The sequence below is a fragment of the Rhamphochromis sp. 'chilingali' genome (assembly GCF_963969265.1).
Source record: "Rhamphochromis sp. 'chilingali' genome assembly, chromosome: 4".
NCBI lineage: Eukaryota > Metazoa > Chordata > Actinopteri > Cichliformes > Cichlidae > Rhamphochromis > Rhamphochromis sp. 'chilingali'.
The window spans coordinates 18,615,103-18,633,847 of NC_137948.1; the positions used below are offsets into that span (position 1 = coordinate 18,615,103).

An 18,745-nucleotide genomic window follows, 5' to 3' on the forward strand; every position below is an offset into this window, starting at 1 on the left:
ACCTCTGAAAACATGAACTGACATGTTCTCTGCGTTGATTCTGCGCTTGATCTCGTCTTCTGTTATTGTGTAGGTTTTCTTTTTTGAGCTTGGTACAGATAAGCGACCATGCACTCTGTAAACTGTACTAGTTCCTTCTGAATCAGTTTGGAATTCTGTATCTGCATCGATCCTGTCAACATCATCAGCAGCAGCATTATCTGTACTCAGACTTGTGCCGTATACTTCTGCTTCTTTTTCGTTGTCTTCAGTCTGTGTACCTTCATCTCTTTCAGTCTGTGTACCTTCATCTCTTTCAGTCTGTGTACCTTCATCTCTGACTGTCAGTCTTCCTATCTCACTGTTACTTGTCGATTTGCTGCAGATGTTCTCTCCCTTAGGAACTTTTCCTTTGTCATTCGCTGCCTGATGCTTTCCCTGATGACATTCTTCACTGGCTACTTCTATTGCTCCTCCTGTATAGCCACCTACTATGGTGCACAACTCCTTTCCCTCTGCTGTGCTGCACTGTGCTGTTACATAAAGAAGAATGATATAAACAGCACTATATCAATTTAATTGTGAAGAGAAATCCCCACAATACGACACAGTTATGTCTAAAATAGTTTTGTGTAAAAAATGGATCTTGAAACGTCCACTTTAATTACACAGTCCTGGTGTGCAAAGGCAAAATTATGAAAAAAAATTTCACTTTAAACATTTTTGGACATTGTTTAGTTATATTGTGACTTACTCTCACAGAAGATACAGATGCCACAAACAGACTTTGAACAATGCATGTGCTTGTATGCACCACATTTCTGGCACTGCACCTGTGAATTAAAAAAAAAAAAGAAGAAGAAATAAACAAACAAAAAACAAATGAACAAAGTCCATTATATAAACAATCTATATGGCTAAGGACATGTCATAGTGTACCCGGTCTTTGGCTGCAATCACACACCAGCACTGACTGCACTTCCTAGTTCGATCTGCAAAATATAATTTGTTTAAGTACAAGTTACATTTTCCAATGTTAGAGAAAAAGAAGGCAGCTAATTGTATCTTTACCTATTGAGGAAAATAAGTAGTGGCAAAGTCGGGACCTGAGCTTTGTGATTTCAGTGTTGTACTCCTCCACTTGTGTTTTACCGTCAATGACAGATTGGGCAAACTAATAATTGACGAAGAAGAAGAAAAAAAAAAAAAAAAAAAAAAAAAAAGAACAAAAAGAATTAGATTAACAAAGAAATGTTTGTTTGTTTTTAACCCCCCCGAGGAGAAAAAAACAAAAACAAAAAAAAAACAGAGCAACCAAAGCAAAGCATTACTGCTGAAATGGTTCAATCTACAAAAAAAATTGAGATTTTACCATCCTGCCTCTAAGGCTTTAAAAACTGAATAGGCAAAAATGTAAACATTACTTATATAGGTTAAAGCTATAGTTTTCAGTACCATTATGACATGCACTCCACATGAGTTCCCATCCTGTTGATGTGGGTGGCTCACATGTGACAAGGTCCACTCTCCAGCGCAGCCTCTTGCTGAAGCAAATGAGCTGAGAGATCGCAGTTATTACAAATAAAAAGCATATAGAGAAATCAATAACCACGTTCGGTAATGATTTCAATTAAATTAAATATGTTATGTTAAATATGTTAATTAATTACCTCCAGTTTTTCAACACCGCACTTTTTCTGACCTCCGACTCGCCAAATGAATTCATATAGACTATGGTCCTCTTGGGTATGTCACAAAACTGTTTTGTAAAAAGATGGATATGGTAGGCTTGGGCCTTGAGCTTTCCTAATGAGGGACACTGAAAAGTATCATGCACTAGAGAGAGTGCAAAATCTGTGCAACTTACAAACAAGGTCCAGTGGCTGCCGTTTTCCAGACAGGCTCCAATCAATTTCTCATACATCTGAAAGATGTTTTTCTGGAAATAAAAAGAATGTGACAAGTATGTTTTTCTGTCAAGAATGACACTGCAAAACTGCGAAAGCTTGTCAGGTGAGACTTGTAATTAATTCTGCAGATACACAAACATATAGAAAGTGTCATTTTTTGTTTACATTAATTAATTTCTATAGTGTGTACAAAACAAATCAAGACCACAGACTCAACACGCACCACTCAATTTTTGGTGTTCTTTATCAGTTGGCCAAGACAGAAATGTTTTAATCTGTGTGCATTGCTTTTGAGCAAGTCTTTACACAGAAAAGGTTTCAGAAAGGTATTTTTCAGGTTCTTCTGACAAGGCTTCAATTTTGGAAAATGCTGTTTGTTTATAGTGGCAACTTATAAACCCTTTGTGATAAGAACATAGTTACCACAGTCCAAGTCATACCTTCAAAAAGTATGCACTTTGTGCTCTTGTGGACCCATCCAAAATTTTTCCAGTGATTTGGCTTGGTATTGGATAAATGTGAGGGAAATTCTATAAAAATAACATAAATACACCTATGTTTTCAAATACATTACAAAAAACGTAAACATGCTATGTCATTATGATCAAACAAGCTTTTCAACATACCTCACACTGCAAATAGATTAGGCCATCTATTACCTTATAAAACAAATAAATAAATACATATAAATAAAAACAGAACTAAGGAATACGATTCATTAAGTAAATTGTACAATAAAGTGTATTTAAAGCAGAATTTAACATTAGTTTTATGACAACATAAAAGGATTTTTATGTCAAGAGGTACCTCATCTGAAATGTTAGTCTGGTCAAACAGGGATTTCAAACTTGAAATACCAATAGAGTTTGGTCCAGCTACTCCCACAAGGTAATCTGTGAGAAAGCATATGCTGTAGTCAACAGATATCATTTTCTTTTTGCATGCTGCAACCATCATCCATTTCAGTCTTCTAGGAGCTTTGTCTGGTTGTAGTTCTTTTTTCTCCTCCTCTCCCCTCATCTATTAATTAAATTGTTTTCTGACCTTCCTAACTGTTTCCGACCTGTCTTCCCAATGTGATGTTTAAGCAATATATGTATGGTCAGAATCACATTGCATGTGATAATAAAAGGCTTGATTGGTTGATTATTCAACATGAGTTGACATTTACCTGACATTGTGAAGGAGTCACAGTTTCTGTAAGGGTGTAAGAACATAACATGTGGATTTGTTACACTTCTTTTTCACAAGTTAATAACAATCAATAATTTTCATTCCATTATTAACAAGCTATCACGCGATGTCGTCCCAGGGACAACATCTACGCGATGTCGTCCCAGGGACAACATCTACGCGATGTCGTCCCAGGGACAACATCTACGCGATGTCGTCCCAGGGACAACATCTACGCGATGTCGTCCCAGGGACAACATCTACGCGATGTCGTCCCAGGGACAACATCTACGCGATGTCGTCCCAGGGACAACATCTACGCGATGTACCAGGACAAATTTGTAAATTTCTGGATTACTGTTAATCTCCATAGAATCAAGAACTCGTGTCCAGTTTCACAGCTATGGACCAGTTAATTATGTCTGTGAAGGTTCTCAGTCATCCAGGTCATCGTAGTCAAAGGAGCTTGCAAAGAAAAGCGTCTGGACTTCTTTAAGTTGCTTGAAGACGTTTCACCTCTCATCCGAGAAGCTTCTTCAGTTCTAAGGTCAAATGGTGGAGAGTCTCAGATGTAAACCTAGTGGGAGTGACCCCCCACAGAGGGACAAAAGGACCCCCTGATGATCCTCTAATCGCCTGAGCCAAGGTGGGAAACTGGGCGTGGGTCCCAATCAGCCAGAGTTTCGGGTGTGTTCATTGTGAAACCTGGCCTCACCTATTCATGCGAATTCCTGAGGTCAGATGGCCCAGGATGTGAGTGGGCGTTGAGGCGTCTGGGAAGGGATCTCAAAACTGGATTATAGATGGCAGAGAGTTGGTGTCGTAAACCCCCGCCTCTGTTCAAAGATGGTCGCTCACAGTGGACATAGATGGCTTCTTTCACTCCTCTTTCAAACCATCTGTCCTACAGCGAGGAATGCTCAGACCTCTACATTGGAGAGACCAAACAGCCACTTCACAAGCGCATGGCACAACACAGAAGAGCCACCTCCACAGGACAAGACTCAGCAGTCCATCTGCATCTTAAGGATAAAGGACACTCTTTCGAGGATGCCAATGTTCACATTTTGGACAGATGGTTTGAAAGAGGAGTGAAAGAAGCCATCTATGTCCACTGTGAGCGACCATCTTTGAACAGAGGCGGAGGTTTACGACACCAACTGTCTGCCATCTATAATCCAGTTTTGAGATCCCTTCCCAGACTCCCACTAGGTTTATATCTGGGACTCTCCACCATTTGACCTTAGAACTGAAGAAGCTTCTCGGATGAGAGGTGAAACGTCTTCAAGCAACTTAAAGAAGTCCAGACGCTTTTCTTTGCAAGCTCCTTTGACCAGTTAATTATGTTTCCAGGTGATAGTTTGATTCATAGATTCAGCACACAACCATAAGTCTAGGCCTTTTAGTCCAGATTCTCTTCACTTGTGTTTGTAAAATGATCAGGGAAGCTACTGCAATTTTGCCTGACCCAACCCCCGGGCCACGAAACACCCAAAAAGTTGGGGAACGCTGGTCTAGAGAACACTGGTTAGCTAATGCTGTCGTCAAGTAGCCTATCGCTAGCAAACAAACAGCAAGCCAAGTGAGGAACATATGTATAATGCTTACCGTTTATTAAAGGAAGGTATCCTAAATTGACTTCAAATTCGGCGGACAGGCGAATTGACTTCAAATTTGGCGGACAGGCGGCGGTTTCTCGCTTCTTCACTTGTATTTCGAAATACTCGAAGGCGGGTATTTCGAAGTCGCAAAGGAATGACGTCACAAGAAGGTGATTGGTCACTTGCAATGTTGAACCTGGAACAACATTAATTATGATGATGTGGGAACAACGCTGACACGAGGAAATCAGATCGTCCGTAATGGACTAATCACTTGATTCAGGTGTGTTGACCCAGGACATTTATGATGCAGTCCGTCAGAAGAAAGATGTCTAAAGGCCCAAGTCTGGATTCAGGTGATGGATGAACTGAGGGACTACTCCAAAGTTCATCGTTACATAAATAAGCATTATTTTTAGACTGAATCACGCAAAGTTTTTTATATAAAAAAAAAGTCCAGGAATAAAAATATAGAAAAGTGTGTATGAAGTCCTCTTTAATTAATCTGAAAAGAACCATACATATTTTCTACTTCATAAATTTGTGAGCTAAAGATGCATAATGGGGAGACTATAAAATTAAAAATGACAAACATTATTAGGCTCTGGAGAAATGAAAACAGTAGACAAGTATTTATTCCAAGAAAGTCACAAAAAGACATCTTATCAAAAAGTGTTTAATTGAACTTAACTGACAGCTTTCTAAGGAAGTCTTCATTGGGGACAAGAACAAATGGACAACATACAAACAACAGAAGAAGAGCAAATTCTGCTGATCATAGCGACTATACAGTGAAATCTTTGAGCCTGATTTACAGCAGTGCTCTGAAAGAAGGGGCAGAGAGAAAAATGAGGTGGTTAAAGACCAAATGATGTTTTGCCTGATCAGATGGAAAAGATGGGTTAGGAGAATGACCATTCCTCCTTCACCTCCTCCTTTGCTCCATTTATTCTGAAGTGATGGTGAGGGTGAATGACAGCAGGGTGGAGGAGAATGGAGACTGATGGAGAGGAGAGTGACAGGTCCATCTGTCACTCAGCCACTTTCTGGTTTTCTTGGTCTCTCGTTCATTTTCTCCCTTTCTGGTCAGCATGGAGACAAATGAAGGGATGAAAGATGGGAAGTGGTCATCGCTACTCCATGGCTTCCTGATTCTCTTGGTCTGCGCTGATCTCCTCGCTGGCCTCTTTGCCCTCCTTGCTCCTCTTGCTCTTCTTGTGTTTGTGCCGTCTGTGGCTGTCCCCCTCCTCACTGTCGTGCCTCCTCCTGCTACTGCTGCTAATGAAAGGTGAAGAGAACAGGAGAGAGAAAAAATGATCGGAAGAGAAGGGCAGGTGTAAGGAGATGGGAAGGAAGAGGAGGTGAAAAAGAGACACGGACAAAAAAAGGTTGAGATCAATACAGATGAAAGGTGAGAAGAAGAGAAATAGAGAAGAGAGGGCAAAGACAACGGAGAATGAAGAGAGGAACCGTGGGTTAGACAGGGCGGAGAGGTGGAAAGAAAATAAAGTATTAAAAACCTTCATATTTTCAGGGTTTGTCAGTTGAGCAATTTTGTTCCTCTGATATTTCGATCCTCATATCACACATATGACATTTTTAATGACGTCAGTAAATTGTCTGAAAATTCTTGGGGGGGATTGTTGTTGCTGTAAACTGTGACTTCAGTTTACAACTGACTTTTTAATTGTTTAAAAACACTGAATCTCAACGTTTTAGAAGGACAGATCTCGATAAAACTAACACTTCGTGAGCTGCTACTGCTTTTAGTTTAAACTCTACTTTCATATGGAACAACTGAAAATTCGTAAAAGCTAAAATATTTCTGTTTAACTCACATGTTTACATTTCATTTCACAGCATAAGCTTAGCTCTAGAACACCAACGCTACGTGATTAAAAGTCCAATCATCTTGGAACCCTGTGTGTGTTGTCTACGCAATAACAGCCAATATTTTAGGGCTTCTGGTTTAGTTCAAGTTCAAGTTCCTTTATTTGTCACATGCATAGTTATACAAGTATAACACACAGTGAAATGTAGCCTGACACGCTCCTCGACATGTGCAAAAATTGGGGGGGGGGGGGGGGGGGGGGGGTGTAGAGGAAGAACATTATATATATACAGACATATAGTGTATATACACTGGGTGAATGTGCAGTAGTAGCAGCAAGCAGGTGAATTCTGTACATTAATATGAATAGACATCTGACTTGTTGGTGTGTATCAGGACTAATACTTCCTGTTCCTCCCAGTGATCAGTGTTTAAGGATACAGATATTATTCATTAGTTCTAAAAATAAAAAATTGCAATAGAGTTTATTTAATGCAATCCCTTTTTTGCCTGCTCATATATGATTGCCCTGAACAGGAAACCACAGAACCTCCAGAATCAAAATTTGTTGTCTGCAGAAATGCATGAATATTTACATAAAGTATCCATTTATAGTATTCACAGGAGTTAAACTAAGCCCAATAAATAAAACAGAGAGCAACTTTCATCAGCGTTAACTATGTGACAGGCTTTCACTTTTAAAAGACCAGAAAACTAACCAAATAAATAAAATGTTCCAGTTTGGCAAATAAACTAGTTACACAACAGGGGTGAAAGAAAAACTCTGTGTTCATTTACCTGCGTGAGGATTTGTGGCGCCCCTCTTCTTTCTCTCTGTGCCGCCTCTCTCTGTGTCTTTCCTCTTTCTCCCGGCTTGCACGGTCACGGTGGCGTTCTGCGTAACCACGCTCTTGATAATCACGGTACCGATACCGCTCCTCGTCGCTGTAGAAGACGAAAAGGAAAGAAGAATTTACTTCATTTACATATAAAACAACTCAGTCTCTGTTTAAAGCAGCGTCTTAACATCGATTGTTCACTTTTCTTTTATTACTCTTAATTTGCTCGCGGTAACATTTGTGATGAGTTTGACGACCGCGTGACGACTATATGTATGATCACTGATACACCAATACCCACGAACAGCTGAAAAGAAACTGCTCAAATTATTTGTTTATCCCTTTCTGTGGCTTTACAGATGCCATTCAAATCCCCCAGCAGCCCATTCACTACTCTGTTTTTGTCCCGCTGGTGTACCTGGTGTAGCTCATAGCTGAAGGGCTGTGCTCCCTCTCTCGTTCCCGCTCATGTGTCCTCTCTCTGGGTCTTTCTCTGTCCTTGTCTCTTTTGTCATCTCGGCGGGAATAATAGTCCCAAGGTTTGGAGTTATCTATCATCGGAGGCCAAGGAGGAGGCACACCTCCAACCATGGGGGGAGGGTAAGCACCTGAAAACAAATAAGAGGGAAAGCTGGAGTTCATTTAAATAAAAATATGTAACGACAAATGGTGATGGTGCAAATGTATGCATCAACATGCATTTTCGTAACGTTTGCCACATCTGTCACTGACAGCACCAGATTACATTGGTCTGTACCTTGAGGAAACGGATACGGAGGAACAGAGCGTCCATCATAACCTCCTGGATGGCTGCTTCGAAAACACACAGAAACGAAACATTACTTCAGTGTGTATGTGTGTGCGCGTGTTGTCCTTTTCACTGACGCAACGATTACTGTTCATATAGTCATATAGCATCCAATGGCATTGTTATGTTTCATTATATAGTCATCATACCTTTTCTCAAGTTTTAGAACTGAATGAAAACACATTAAAAAACATGAGGCTGTGTTTCCTTAGACATTAACCCAAGGTTGCACAGCTTGAATAACTATGTGTGTGTGTTTAAACTTTGCACCAAAAAAAGAAAAAAAAGAAAGAAAAAGGCCAAAACAAACCTTTTATATAATACCTATACAGTGTCACTGAATTGCAGGTCAGTGCCCCAGTGCACGTTTGGGGTAGTACAAAGAAGTAAATGGACTTAAAGTGTGTGCACAGGTGTAAAATGCAGCTGAAAACACTTGTGAATACATGTCTATATTTATGTTATGTCAAGTTGTTTTCAAGCTATACATTATGATGTTGCACTAGCTTTAAAAACATCCATATTTAAAGTGCTAGAGTTGAACTGCAACTGTGTGTATGTGTGTACAGACGCATTACCTGTCCATAGTGGGGATGATAGAAGGAGGAGGCCCACTAGTTGGTGGAGGAAAACTAGGAGGAGGGACAGTAATGGGCAACCCTACAAAGAAACAGAAGGAGTGAAGAGAGTAAACATGCTGAAAATATTGCATAACAATAATAATGATAATAATGATAATAACGATAAACAGTAAACTGAACTTACTGGGTGGGGGGATGAGTGGAGGTGCAGTACTGACGTTTGGTGGCGGAGGGAGAAATGGCGGTGGGGGAATGTTTGGAGGAAGTGGTCCGGGAGGGAAGAATGTGGGAATCTTAGCAGGAGCAGGTTCAGCCTCTGATGTCGAGTGCTCAGAGATCACCTGCACAACAACAGAGAGGTGAGGAGGAACACAGAGAGAGCAAACATCACACAGTTTTAATGTCTGTCGACATACTAAAAACAGCTGACTGATGCTATCAGAAGTTGAGTTTGCCATACTGTGTAACCACAAAGCCTTCTAAAATCCTGAGGCGTAACCCAGTGTACACCTCACTAGAAACATGTCAGGTGGACAAAGTGCCGAACTACTGTCAGTACTGTCGATTCCTCCCCTTTGCATTTCCAGTTACTTTTTCCCTGCTGTTTTTGAGTTCATCAGTGAGAGAATAACAATCACTGCTCAGTATAAGGAATACGATTCATAGAAGGACTCACAAATGTCAGCAAATTCCTAGAGGGAGATTGCTGAAACCATCCTAATGGATGTGAGGGAACATACAAAGAAGAAAAAATGTTTGCCTCTAAAAATGAAAAACAAAACCCACAACAAAGAGTGGGAATCCATGAAGGAAAAAAAGTCCAAGCATTTTATTTGTTTCTATCGGCTGGGTGTGCATATAAAACACTGGGGCGCGACCACAAGATAATTAACACACCAGCACGAGCATAAATGCCAACAACAATGCTGGCCACTTATGTAGGTTACATCATAAGCTACAAAAAGACTCCCCACAGAAATCTAAATCAGGCCTTATGTTCACTGTGAAAGACGCATAAACAAACTATAACTGGAGGTTTTTCTTGCGAGTTTCTGTTTTTGCTTGTACCTGAATATTGTTGCCCTCTAGATTATGTCGGCGACGACCCTCAACTCTGCTGATAGTTGCCAACTGTCCACCAATCACATCGATTGTGCCGCTCGATTTCCTAAAAAAAAATAATAATAAATTAAAAAAAAAAAAAAAAAAAAAGGACAATTTTTTAAAAATTTACATTATGGTACCGAGCAGGATCCAAAGAAAATGGGCTCCAGCTACTTTCAAATGTACTACAGTCAAAAATAATGAGCAAATAAATTACAAGCCAAATTCACCAAAAAGTGTCAGTTTCTGTCTGGTAATTTAGTAAACCAGGGGTACGTATGGTTATTTATGCTGTTTTACCAGCATACATAACGACAGTACTCATTAACTATGGCAAAAACAACAACACTGAGATAAAGGCTACTTACCATGAATACTCACACTTTCTTCTTAAATTTAGAGATAAACACTATTAATTTAATTTTTACGTTAAATTATAAGTAAATTTGAATTTGCCAAGAAGTGATGTAGGACTTTTAGAGCATTACAACACAACAAAATTTGGCACAATTATTGTTTTATTTCGATTATCTTGTTTTGATAAATCAGCAGAAGCCATCACTCTAACTGAAATTAAAATTCAATTAGCTGCAGAGCCACCATGACACCATCATATCTGCAACAATCAGCCAAAGTTTAGATCTAAAACAATTTGTAACTTTCTTTTTACGCTTGGTTAAATCAGCCTTTTGGGTCTCAGATAAAAACTATAACACCATTAAAGAACACACTTAAGAAAATAGCGGTTTAAAAAGAGAAGCCATCTTTAAATGGATTTTCCACCTATTTGTGTTGAAAGTATTTGTCATTTTTATTAGCTTTAACCTCCTAAGACCCGAACTCTTCCATGCATGCATTTTCAATTTCTCTTTGCTATTTGGGCTGATTGGGACCCGATGAATGTAAAACAAAGAATTACCTGATTTTTGTTTATGACAAAAATGAGATCCACAAATGAGGACACTTGTTTTAAATTTTGATAGAACAGTGGCAAGATAATGTCCCCGTAAGTGGATATCAGGCCCTTGTAGAGCACAATTTAGTATTTTTGTCTAGACAACCCAAAATGTGATGTCCACATACACCAGGTCCTAGGAGGTTTAGTTTAATTTTATATTTTAAAGTTAGTTTCTGATACTGTTACAATACAACTAAAATAAATATCATTATTAATGAAACTAATAACTTTTTTAATATGATATGAGAACCTCACATAGTTAACTGGCCTGCTGTTAGCATTTCTTCTCTTTTGCTTAAGCTGTAAAGCTGCAAAGACACATGCAAGTCAACTACACAAACAGAAAGAAACAAGAATGAAAATCAAGCTGTCTTTGAGGCTTCAAAAGCACCCAGAGAAGCCCATTCCTTAAACATCTATGCATTTCCCATCAGGCCCCCTTAACCTCGGAGGGACAAGGCCATGCCCACTTACGTATAATAAGACATGTCCTGAGGAGGCGGGCCAGTCCACTGAGGGGGAGAGATCCTACCATTTTGAGACAAAGGACAGGGGTAATGAGAGTAACACACATAATAAAAACCATGGGAAGGCGCCTCATTTTAACCACAGGCACACTGGTGATTATTCTGGAAGTGGCCCAGTGTGTTTGTGTCTCCTTATGACCCAAGATGGTGCCTGCGAATGTTGGATTTAAAAACTGTTAACACAATAAACTGATGAAATTTTTACTTTCTTGTACCAAAACCATCAACAATTTACTCCTCGTCCTTCCGTTAAAGATGGCCAGTTAACTGTATGTGGTTGTTTTAAGCATCTTCATCCAACCCTCCCTAGCCTCATAACTGGATTATGTATTTCACTGTGCGCTTAACCTCTACTGAAAAACTGTAAGTGTGTTTCTCTACCAAATATTAAACATGTGAATGTAGAGGCAGGAGTCTTACCTGGTGACCTGACTGACAGCAGACTTATACAAGCTGACAGGAGATGTGAAGTCTGGCTTTGAGGTGTGAACTGGCAAACTGGGTATGTCTTTTTCATTACCAGTTCTGCCCTGCTGAACCTGGAAAAGAGCCACACAAAAAAATTCATGCATCTTCTGAAGGAGAACAAGGGTGCTGATTTTAAAGTAGATACGGTCAAGCAATGGTCATGCAGCAGTACACGAAATTCTAAATTTGTCATCGTGGTTTTGAAGTCACTGTGTAGCTGCATGTTTTTGGAAACACATTGGCTATATTTTTTACAATTAAAATTCAGATGCTGGTAGATTTCCAGGAAAATACCTAGATACAAAAATAACATGACATAAATGTCTTTATTCTTTCCCCTGTAGGTCAACTGACATCAAAGCATGTCACTGACTCTGGTTGCTACCACATTGCTAATCGCTTCCTGTGTGAACACCCTGTAGAACCTGCCTCCTAAAAATGCAAGCCTTTACTCATTTAGCCACATTACCACATGCTCTGTGTTGGTGGTTAACTGAAGACAAAAGCTAAAACATGTAGTGAGGTCAGACAGCTTTCCCCTTTAAGTTACGTAGCCCTGTGACCTGTATGGAACAGCTATGAAACATTTAGCCGTTAGATCTGCTAACGTTTAGGCATTTACACGTTGTATAAAGTCAAATAAAATGCTCAAAAAGAAACTGAGGGTTGGTGGAAGCAGGAGCTGAAGTACAAAAACAAACAAAGACAGAGCCAGCAGTGGTGCAGTGATATCTTACAGTGATCTTGCTTGTCACTGAGCCAACTGTAGAGACCTCCAGGCCCATACGCAGCCTCTTCTGTTTTTCACAGTAAGCCTTCCATGTGTCTTCATTGAAGCCATAGTTGAAGTAGTCTGACAGATCGGCTCCTACATAGAAAAAAAACAAAAAAACCAAAAACATGCACATTTTATGAAATTCTGTAAAAAAAATCAGATGTGCTCTGATTTTCTTTTCTTCTTTTTTTACTGAGGAGCAAATATGGATTTACAGATTTAGCTAAGACTGGATCCATGATGTCAACCTTGCAATTTTCAAAAAGGAAGGAATAGCAACCAGTTTAAAAAATTAATACCATATTTCTGTTGACTAACAATTATGGACTATGGAATGGAATTAGAGACACATGGTCATATTTGTGTACTAAACAGCAAACATCCTGCAACTTGCACACTGTGGTGTCTAAAATATTAAGAAAATCTCTACTACAGACTTGATGCAAAAGATAAAAGGAGCAGTGACTTCTGCTTGTCACAGACCGTGACATTAAGCAGATACAAAATGTAGACAATGGTCTGCAGAGCTGTGCATAGGACTAATGCACAACCACGCTAGTCATTTTAGGCTCTGAGTGCCTCCACCATGTAGCGTTTTGTTAAGGCTGGCAATACTTGGAAGACCAACCATGAGTCGTACAGCTACAGAAAGTGGAAAGATGATGGCTCCATAGACAAACACCACAGCAGGCTACTGTTTACAATCTTTTCATAGATTCACCTACGGAAATCTTGCAAGTTTTAATTCTTCTACCTAGATCTCGTAGACTCAATAGAAGATTTTTTGGGAAGGGGGAACACTAGAGTAAAAAAAAAAAAAATTGTGTGTTTGATTTCTAACACAATAAAAAGCATTTAAAAAGAGAGAGATCGGTAGTAAAAATGAAATTTGTAAGACATTTATTTTTTCTCCATATGATATAAAATGCTTATTTACTCACTTTTGGAGGCAGCCTCTGGCTTTTAAATATTTTGTCTATAAAAGCAAAGACACAGACACAAGCACACACGCACCTGGTTTCCTCCATGGTTTCTCTTCAAAAGACTCCATGTCCACCTCTAGCACTGGAACACCGTTAATGTTTCCAGGTGCATCGAGATCCACTCCCTTCAGCTTTGCGGAAACTGAAAATAAACAATACAACAAGTTACAAGATGACATTACAGTAATGAAACAGGCAAACTGTCTTTATTGTATGTTTTTATTCAGGAAAAAAGAGATTAAGCCAGTAGAGAACGACACCTTGTCCATAAGGTCTGGAGCCTGTTGATTTGATGTTGAGGTTGACAGGTGGGGCTCCATAAGTTCTGGGAGGAAAGCAACAGTATTAAGACTCTGAATGAAACATCCCAACATAAACTTCAAATTACAATTACCATATTCACATTACCCTTTCAGTTTTTCAGCAAATTCATTTATTTAGCTGTTGATAGCTCACTTGAACTTATGTGTTCACTGAAGCATCCTGTTTTATAAGTGGATCAAAAAGTCCATTAACTCCGTCATGTCAAAGCATTAAGAAGCTTGTAGTACAAACAGCTAGTGTTGACTCACTCATTAGGATCCCATATCAAGTCATTATGACATTTGAGATTCTTCCTGGCAGATCCTCTCAGGAGGAGCTTACAGATCTCTTCACAAATGTTCAATTGGGATCTCTGTTTATTTCAGAGACTCAAGGACAGTCAGAATTTTCCTGAAGCGACTCCACGTTCGTAGTTTCCTTACATTTACTGTGGCACTGATAGTCTAAAGTTGCTGCATTGTGAGGTTTGCTTCGAGGTTCTTTTTGAAATATTTATTTGTTAAATTCTAAATAGTTTTCCTGCTCCTGAGAAGCACCCCACAGAGCACGATGCTGACACCACCACGCTACATCACAAGGAAGGTACAAGCAAGGTGATGAGCCATCTCCGAATCAGAAACCTCACCCAGCAGCTTTTATATAAACCAGCCACAAACTGTAAAAATATGTACAACAACACAATTTGCCTCAAACGTACGTGTACTGTGGCGCTCCGGTTTTTATGTCTCCAATCGTGACACGGACATCATCGTCGTCATCATCGCTGTCGCTGTCGCTCTCCACATCCTCGCCTGCAGCCTCACCTGTGGCCTGAAAATCCAGAAGTAAAAACAACACAAGAAACATTCATTGAGTTGGAAATAAGTTTGTAATAAAAACAAACAAAAATTATTGAAACTGTGCATGTAAGCTACACACCTCAGAGGCAACTCCATTTCCTGTAGTGTGCGCAGCAGCATCATCTGTTGAAGCATCAGCAGGGGCACTGAAAAAAAACATTAGACACAACAGACCAAATATAAAATTTATTCTCAGTCCAAAGTTTCTGGGTCCAAAATCTCACAAAGTTTTTCACCTGGGTGGAGATCTGGTGACTGTGAAGGCCACAACACCTGATTTACATCATTTTCATACTCTTTAAACTATTCAGTCATCAGAGTACTGACATCCTAACAGAGGCCATTCTAATAAGGAAGAAATTTTTAATCAAAGGATAACTTATTATCACTATACTATACACTATATTTACTTGCAGTGACCCTTATCTTAAAGAAAACAAGTATTAGAAAAACAAAACATGCCACCAAAATGTCACTTAAAACAAAGCTGCCACAGCATGACCTCACTGTAGAGTTCAAGGTGTTACATTTTGTCCTATTATCTATCTGTATGTAAAAAAGAAAAAAAAAATAGGAGAAAATTGTTTCAAAAGACTATTCGTTTGTTTTTAAGTCTCCCTTAGTAGCTTTTAATTAAACTAGATATGTACACATACTCATGTGATCTGCTGCCTTTTTGTTTTGGTTTTTTTTAATATGTTTAACCACTTTTGTTATTCAAATTTAAGCACATAATGTAACTGTAAGATGTCTGTATGTTAGGTGGAGCCCAAGTGATGATATAGCAGTAAGCCAAAATTATTTTTGGCCTGTCACAGATATGTTCGATAAATCTGTCTAAGGCTGGGTATAATTTAATAATGGTGTCATTATAAAGCATTCACTATGAGCCAGAGGTACCTTTACTAAACAAGATTAGATTAAATTACACTAATTTTATTCTTTGTGCTGCTGCTGTAACAGAGTTTCCCCCTGTAGGATCAATGAATCTATGACAGCAGCAATAGTGCCATCAGCATCTGCAGCACATGTAGCAGAGTATAAATGAAGAGATGATGTGTAGCTTTAACGACTGACAAACAACATCCTCATAATTTTCTCTTTTCAATAATATTCTAACATACTAGATGTAAAGCAATCTAATCAGCCAATCACATAGCAGTAAATGCATCTAGCATGTGATTTTAGTTTGGGAGCATGACATGGCTGATTTCAGAAATCCACTGGGATTTTCCCATACAACCATTTCTAGGGTTTACAGAGAATGGACTTGGGAAAATAAAGAAAGAAAAACTATCCAGTTCTCTCAATGCCAAAGGTCAAAGGTAAATGGTCAGGTTGATTCAAGCTGAGGACAGCAGCAGTAGATCATATAACCAAATAACCAACCAAAGAATTGGTTTCTGCTGCAACATTCAGATGGTAGGCACGAATATCATGACAGCATTGACAAATCCTGCCTTGTAGCTGCCACTTAGCATTGTTAGTGATGTAATGGAGTGGGAGATATTTTTAGTTTGGCTCCCATAACACCAACTGAGCATTATTTAAACACCATATCCTACCTGAGGTTCTCAGGTAGGATACAGCCTACCTATATCTCATCAGATTCTCATGGATGTACAGCGATTCATCAGTAACAACTGTGTGATGTCATGAAGTCAACATGGACCAAAATCTCAGATGAAATCATCCATCACTTTGCTGAATCTACGCCACAAAGAATTAAAGCAGTTCTGACAGCAAAAGGCGGTCCAACCCAGTTACTTGCAAGGTGCAGCTAATAAAGTGACCTCTGAGTGTCTATTAATAGTGCCTTTTGTCCCTCCCCAGGGATACAGCATCAGCTGAAATCCACCTCAATAAATCTAAAAATTATTAAAAATTTAAATACTCCTAGAGTTCGTGAGAAGTGATAGCTGTACTGAACTATATTACCTTTGCTAGTTACTTTGCCAACGCTCGTTGACCCTGAAATGTGTTACACACAGAGGGTTTTTGTTTTAAATCCAGGCTAAGATTGAATTATAGTTACCTGACAGCAGCGTTCAGCTTGGCTTCCTCATCCTCGTCTTTGCTCTCCGACTCATCTGGAATAGAAATTAAAAGCAACTGAGTTCATTTATCGTTATCTAATATATATTTAACTAAAGTTTTGTTTTAAAACTAACAAGGTGAGCTGCAGAAAATACATACGCCACTTCATAGTCCAGTTAAAAGTTATAACAAGCCAGAGTAACACTCAAATGATTTGACTCGAGCGGTGCAGCCACAACAGGCCGACCAAAAACCCGCTGCTAGCTTAGCTTCCAGGCTAACGCTCGTGATTAACGGGATAGCGCACAGTGATATCTGTTGGTTAGCAGTTAATTAGGAACATAGCGAGAGAGATCGTGTTCCACGTCTCTGTCGGTTCGAAGGAACCGTTTCTGCGGACGTCAGGTGGTTGTTTTTACCTCCATACAGCCATTCCTCCTCCTCGTCTCCGGCGCTGGCATCAGTGGTGGCTGTTTTGTCCGCTTCCTCCGCAGACATGTTCAACTTACACGGAGAGCTAAACCAGCAGCGGCTTCAACAGCTACAAGCTTCAATAAAGCTCACAGGTCCAAAAATAACAGTACAACTTCTCCCTTTATCGGGGAAACGTGGTTATGTACATAAATTATGTCTTCATAGGTTCATTTCCAACCTTTGCGAGTCGGAGTGAACCCGGAAGAGATTGGTGGCACCCCGCTAATGTCAAGAGTGATAGGAGAAAACACAGCGCCCCCAGCGGGCAGAATAAAGGCTCCTTTTTTTTATGTCGCTTTTTTTTTAAATACGTGAACAGTGAAAGAAAATCTAAAATTCAGTAACAGGAATGATGGCGGTTTAACTTTCAGGAGAATTAAATAAAACGTTATTTTGTGCTGTGACAATTAGTTCGATTATTTTTCAAAGTAACCACCAAATGTATGACCAAAAGTGCTTCTTCAATCTCTTTTCCAGCTCTGCTTTTCTTTTAGGAGAAAGTAAAACTTTGCTATGATAAACTTTATTACTCAGTACAACCTGAAGGGCATTTAAAGCTCTTCTGCAGATGTTGGCTGCCTTTTTATTCTGTTCTCCGAGGTTTGGGTTCTGGGGAGGCCAATCCATGACTGATCATGATCCTTCTGTGTTTTTGAATCCAGGTATACTGTTACTGCGTTGGCACTGTACTTGGGAGCATCGTTATTATGAGAAATGAAGCCGATGCCAGTCAGACAGACAGAGCCTCCATCATGTTTTATAGTTGGCCCTAGAGACTCACTGCTGTACGCTCTCTCCTGACCTCCTCTGTACATAGTGAGAATTCCAATCAAAATTTTCAAATTTGGATTCATCACTCCAAAAGATCTGTTGCCACTAATTTTCAGTCCAGTTCTCATGTAATCTGGCATACCCCAGCCTTTTGTCCCTGTTTCTCTTCCCTTCCTTCACTAAGAAAGGCTTCTTGCTATCCGCCCTTCCACTGAGAACATTTCTGAAGAGGCCAGATGCAACTCTTAGCTCCTGGGTCTGTTCTTTGTGAGATTTTCTTCTAGTTCTTAAGGACATGGCGTTCGGATACTGTTCATCTGCTGTAGAGAGTTTTTTAGGCCTGCCACTTATTCCACTTATTATTTTTTTACTGTTTTATTCCAGTTTCCTCAAATGGTTTTAATGGATACCCTGCACATATCCTGAGTTATGTCAAGTTTTTCGCTCCACAGTCTAGACTCTCGTGGTGGTGAAGATAAGATGGAGGCTTGGATGAGTGGTTTGCATAAGGCGGAATTGGGGAGGAGGTGGGTTGCATGAAGGAGTCTGCAAGGAAGAATGAAAGATGCCCAGTGCGATGTAAAGTACATAGAGTGGAGGCTGATTGGTAGAAAGATGACTGGACTAAAGCAATGATGTCAGCATTGAGTTTTACAGCGTGGGAAAATGGAAGTGATGTAAAGAATAGACTGACAGCCAACCACGTAGGAAAGCAGACAGATGAGTCAATACTAATCTTCCTTATTGAACTTACATACTTGCG

At 39.6% G+C, this 18,745-nt stretch overlaps 2 protein-coding genes across 9 annotated transcripts; both read right to left on the reverse strand.

Moving 5' to 3' along the window:
• Positions 1-284: 284 nt before the first annotated feature.
• Positions 285-4,814, reverse strand: LOC308396327 (uncharacterized protein). Of its 3 annotated transcripts, none has more exons than XR_013971546.1 (11): positions 4,671-4,814; positions 3,061-3,086; positions 2,697-2,782; positions 2,516-2,548; positions 2,330-2,419; positions 1,847-1,918; positions 1,650-1,738; positions 1,435-1,523; positions 1,051-1,153; positions 919-971; positions 285-812 (listed from the first exon to the last, which is right to left on the reverse strand). XR_013971546.1 is itself a non-coding variant. In XM_080881537.1 (11 exons), exons 2-11 carry the CDS (start codon positions 3,065-3,067, stop codon positions 714-716), a joined length of 735 nt encoding a protein of 244 aa, XP_080737663.1. In that variant the 5' UTR covers positions 3,068-3,086; positions 4,671-4,814; the 3' UTR covers positions 285-713. The 3 variants fall into 3 exon arrangements, 2 of the variants coding, with proteins under 2 accessions (XP_080737663.1, XP_080737662.1); XM_080881537.1 differs by having other exon boundaries at positions 1,435-1,537; XM_080881536.1 differs by lacking the exons at positions 3,061-3,086; positions 4,671-4,814 and having other exon boundaries at positions 1,435-1,537; positions 2,697-3,053.
• Positions 4,815-5,280: 466 nt separating this feature from the next.
• Positions 5,281-17,433, reverse strand: fip1l1b (FIP1 like 1b). Of its 6 annotated transcripts, none has more exons than XM_080879256.1 (16): positions 17,157-17,433; positions 16,736-16,790; positions 14,780-14,846; positions 14,559-14,671; positions 13,798-13,862; positions 13,569-13,679; positions 12,517-12,647; positions 11,732-11,850; positions 11,259-11,312; positions 9,791-9,890; positions 8,907-9,063; positions 8,720-8,801; positions 8,091-8,143; positions 7,752-7,941; positions 7,293-7,439; positions 5,281-5,938 (listed from the first exon to the last, which is right to left on the reverse strand). In XM_080879256.1, exons 1-16 carry the CDS (start codon positions 17,233-17,235, stop codon positions 5,797-5,799), a joined length of 1,665 nt encoding a protein of 554 aa, XP_080735382.1. In that variant the 5' UTR covers positions 17,236-17,433; the 3' UTR covers positions 5,281-5,796. The 6 variants fall into 6 exon arrangements, with proteins under 6 accessions (XP_080735382.1, XP_080735381.1, XP_080735379.1 ...); XM_080879255.1 differs by having other exon boundaries at positions 8,091-8,146; XM_080879253.1 differs by having other exon boundaries at positions 5,281-5,941; positions 8,091-8,146.
• Between the last annotated feature and the right edge of the window lie 1,312 nt (positions 17,434-18,745).